A 2,703-nucleotide genomic window follows, 5' to 3' on the forward strand; every position below is an offset into this window, starting at 1 on the left:
TCTAAGCCCTCTTAAATTCTATGTGTAGGCTAAGAACTTTAGGCTACTTTTCATTTAGGCTAGCCTACCCTATCGGGCCTATGCTCCCCACTTTACCTTTGTTTTATTTTTTTCAGGATGCTTTCACTCGGTCCATCAAGGAGAGTGATGGGAGGACATTTGTGCCTAAGCATCAGAACGTCAAAAAGGTTTTCACTGATGCGCAGGAACGCTTGATCGAGGAATACTCTATCGAGATCGCGCGGATGTTCTACGGCCTGCTAACGAGAGCTTTCAGGAGGATGATCCTGAAGTATGCAGAGGCTGTTGGCAGCCCGTCTATTCCTGATGCCTGGAAGAGGGAAGGTATGGCCACCCGTGACTGGTATTACGGGTATATGTTCCGTCATCCAAGGCTTGCATTGAAGGCTCCGGAGGGCATGTCACTTTCGCTCGCGATGGCTTTCAACCGTAAACGTTGAAGTCTTCTTCAAGGCTTACGTGGAAGCTGTCGAGCGACACAGTTTCATGCCAGCCAGGATCTTCAACTTGGATGAGAGTGGCTTGTCCACTGTGATGAAGCCATGTAAGGTTGTTTGCGAGAGAGGTCGTCTTGTTGCTTCGCAGGTTGCTCGGGAGAGAGGCAATCATATGACTTTCGTGGGGATTGTTAATGCTGCAGGGCATGGTTTCCCTCCAGTGTTTATCATCGCACGAAAGAAGATGAATGCTGATTTTCAGAGAGGGACTACTCCTGGAACCACAGTGCTCTTGCAGGCTAACGGTTGGATGGACCATGAGCGTTTCGTACAGACACTCGAGCCTCTCCATAAGGTGTCTTATTCTTCAGTGGAGAATAAGATACTGCTGATAATGGACAATGCCGAGTGTCACATGAGCATTCATGTGGTTGAGTATGCGATACAGCATGGCATCGTAATTGTCACGCTGCCACCTCATACTAGCCAAACTCCAGCCATTAGATGTAAGTGTCTTTGGCCCCTTCAAGTCTGTCCTGCGATCCATTCAGGACGATTTTAAACTTTCAAACCCTCACGTGCCCATCACGGAACATATGTTGCCAGAGATGGCGTGCAAGGCCTGGGACAAGGTTTGTAATGTCACCAACATCACCAATGGGTTTCGCGCTACTGGCATCTTTCCCGTCAACCGCAACATCTTTCCAGATGATGCATTTGCTGGGGCAGAAGTCACAGAGCAGGACCCTCCTGATGATGATGATGATTTGCCACAAACTGTTGCCGCACCCTTGACACCAGTTCCATCGGAGCCTGACCAACCTCAGCCTGGACCATCTGGAATAGGTAGGATGTCACCAGCCTTCTCTGCTTCAGCATCTAGGGCTAACACTCCTGAAGCAGCACTCCAACCTCGGCAGACTCCAACTCCAACACCTTCATCTCCTCCAATTCCCGACGTCACTCCCGAAGCTGTGCAGCCCTACCCGAAGGCTCGTCCCCGCCCTGCTGCTAGAGGGCGCAAGAAGATCCGCGCCTGCATCCTGACTGAGGATGAGGAGGCTCTTAGCCAGCTGCGGGACAAGGAGGAGAAGAAAGCAGCCAGAGAGGAGAAGAAGCGGAGGTTGCAGGAGAAGAAGAGAGGGCAGGAGGCACGACAGGCGGCTAAGAGGAGGAGGTCTGAGCCAGTTGAGGCGAGCAGCAGTGATGAGGAGGCTATCGACAATCCTGCACTCTGTGACGACTCATCTGAATATTCAGATGAGATTGCAGAAGAGCTCGAGTTTGATGCTGCCTCCTATCCATTCGTCCAGAAGGAGCCAGAGGTGAGGGACTTTTTTTTAATATTTCAAAATCTGTAGCCTAGCCTAGGCTAGATTATGTTCATCTATTGCATAAGTAGGCTAAGTCTAGAAGAAAATTTCTATTTAATTGTCAAATTTAGTATCCGAGCTGAATGGCTTGGTTTTAAATCCAAATTCCTTATTCATTCATTCCATAGGCTAGGCTATTCATTCTTTTTTTTCATATTTCAAAATCTGTAGCCTAGGCTATCCTAGCCTAGATTATGTTCATCTATTGCATAAGTAGCCTAGCCTAAGTCTAGAAGAAAATTTCTATTTAATTGTCAAATTTAGTAGCCGAGCTGAATGGCTTGGTTTTAAAGCCAAATTCCTTATTTATTCATTCCATAGGCTAGGCTATTCATTCTTTTTTTTAATTTTTTCCCCCAGGTGGGTGACTTTGTCCTGGTCCAGCTTCTCTTCCAGGGGAAGAGGTCTGAGGAGCTTGTCCACTTTGTGGGCAAGGTCATTTCCCTGGAGGAAGACGGGCAGCAGCTGCAGTTGGACTTCCTCAGGATAAGGTCGCCCTTGCTGAAGGACACCTTCCACTTCCCAGCCATCGGGGATGTCGACAGTGGCGACCGCAGCAGGGTGTTGGGGTCCTCACAGTCAGCACGGGGACCACCCAACGACAAGCAAACCTCATCAAGGTCCTCCCTCCCTTGAGGGACTTTAACATGCATTAGTTTTAAGTCATTCACTTTAAAATGCATTAGTTTTAAGTCATTCACTTTAAGATTCATTAGTTTTAAGTCATTCACTTTAACATGCATTAGTTTTAAGTCATTCACTTTAACATGCATTAGTTTTAAGTCATTCAGTTTCCCATTTTTGTTTAATATATATATTTTTGTATTACATTGAGATTTTGCTACCAATTGTTTTATTCCACCTTTCAGTGT

The 2,703-nt window shown here is 47.0% G+C and overlaps 1 protein-coding gene across 1 annotated transcript; it reads left to right on the forward strand.

Moving 5' to 3' along the window:
• The first annotated feature begins 281 nt into the window (after nt 1-281).
• LOC137618950 (putative uncharacterized protein DDB_G0290521) lies at nt 282-2,467 on the forward strand. Its single transcript, XM_068349153.1, has 3 exons — nt 282-345; nt 1,167-1,783; nt 2,192-2,467. The coding sequence occupies exons 1-3, from the start codon at nt 282-284 to the stop codon at nt 2,465-2,467; spliced, it is 957 nt and encodes a 318-aa protein (XP_068205254.1).
• The last annotated feature ends 236 nt before the right edge of the window (nt 2,468-2,703 follow it).

Source organism: Palaemon carinicauda, chromosome 25, assembly GCF_036898095.1.
Source record: "Palaemon carinicauda isolate YSFRI2023 chromosome 25, ASM3689809v2, whole genome shotgun sequence".
In the NCBI taxonomy this organism is placed as follows: Eukaryota; Metazoa; Arthropoda; class Malacostraca; order Decapoda; family Palaemonidae; genus Palaemon; species Palaemon carinicauda.

Coding starts and splice junctions, on each gene's coding strand:
- LOC137618950 (XM_068349153.1), top strand. CDS start 282: ATGATCCTGAAGTATGCAGAGGCTGTTGGCAGCCCGTCTATTCCTGAT. Junction 346..1,166: donor TGATGCCTGGAAGAGGGAAG/GTATGGCCACCC, acceptor ACATCTTTCCAG/ATGATGCATTTGCTGGGGCA. Junction 1,784..2,191: donor TCGTCCAGAAGGAGCCAGAG/GTGAGGGACTTT, acceptor TTTTTCCCCCAG/GTGGGTGACTTTGTCCTGGT.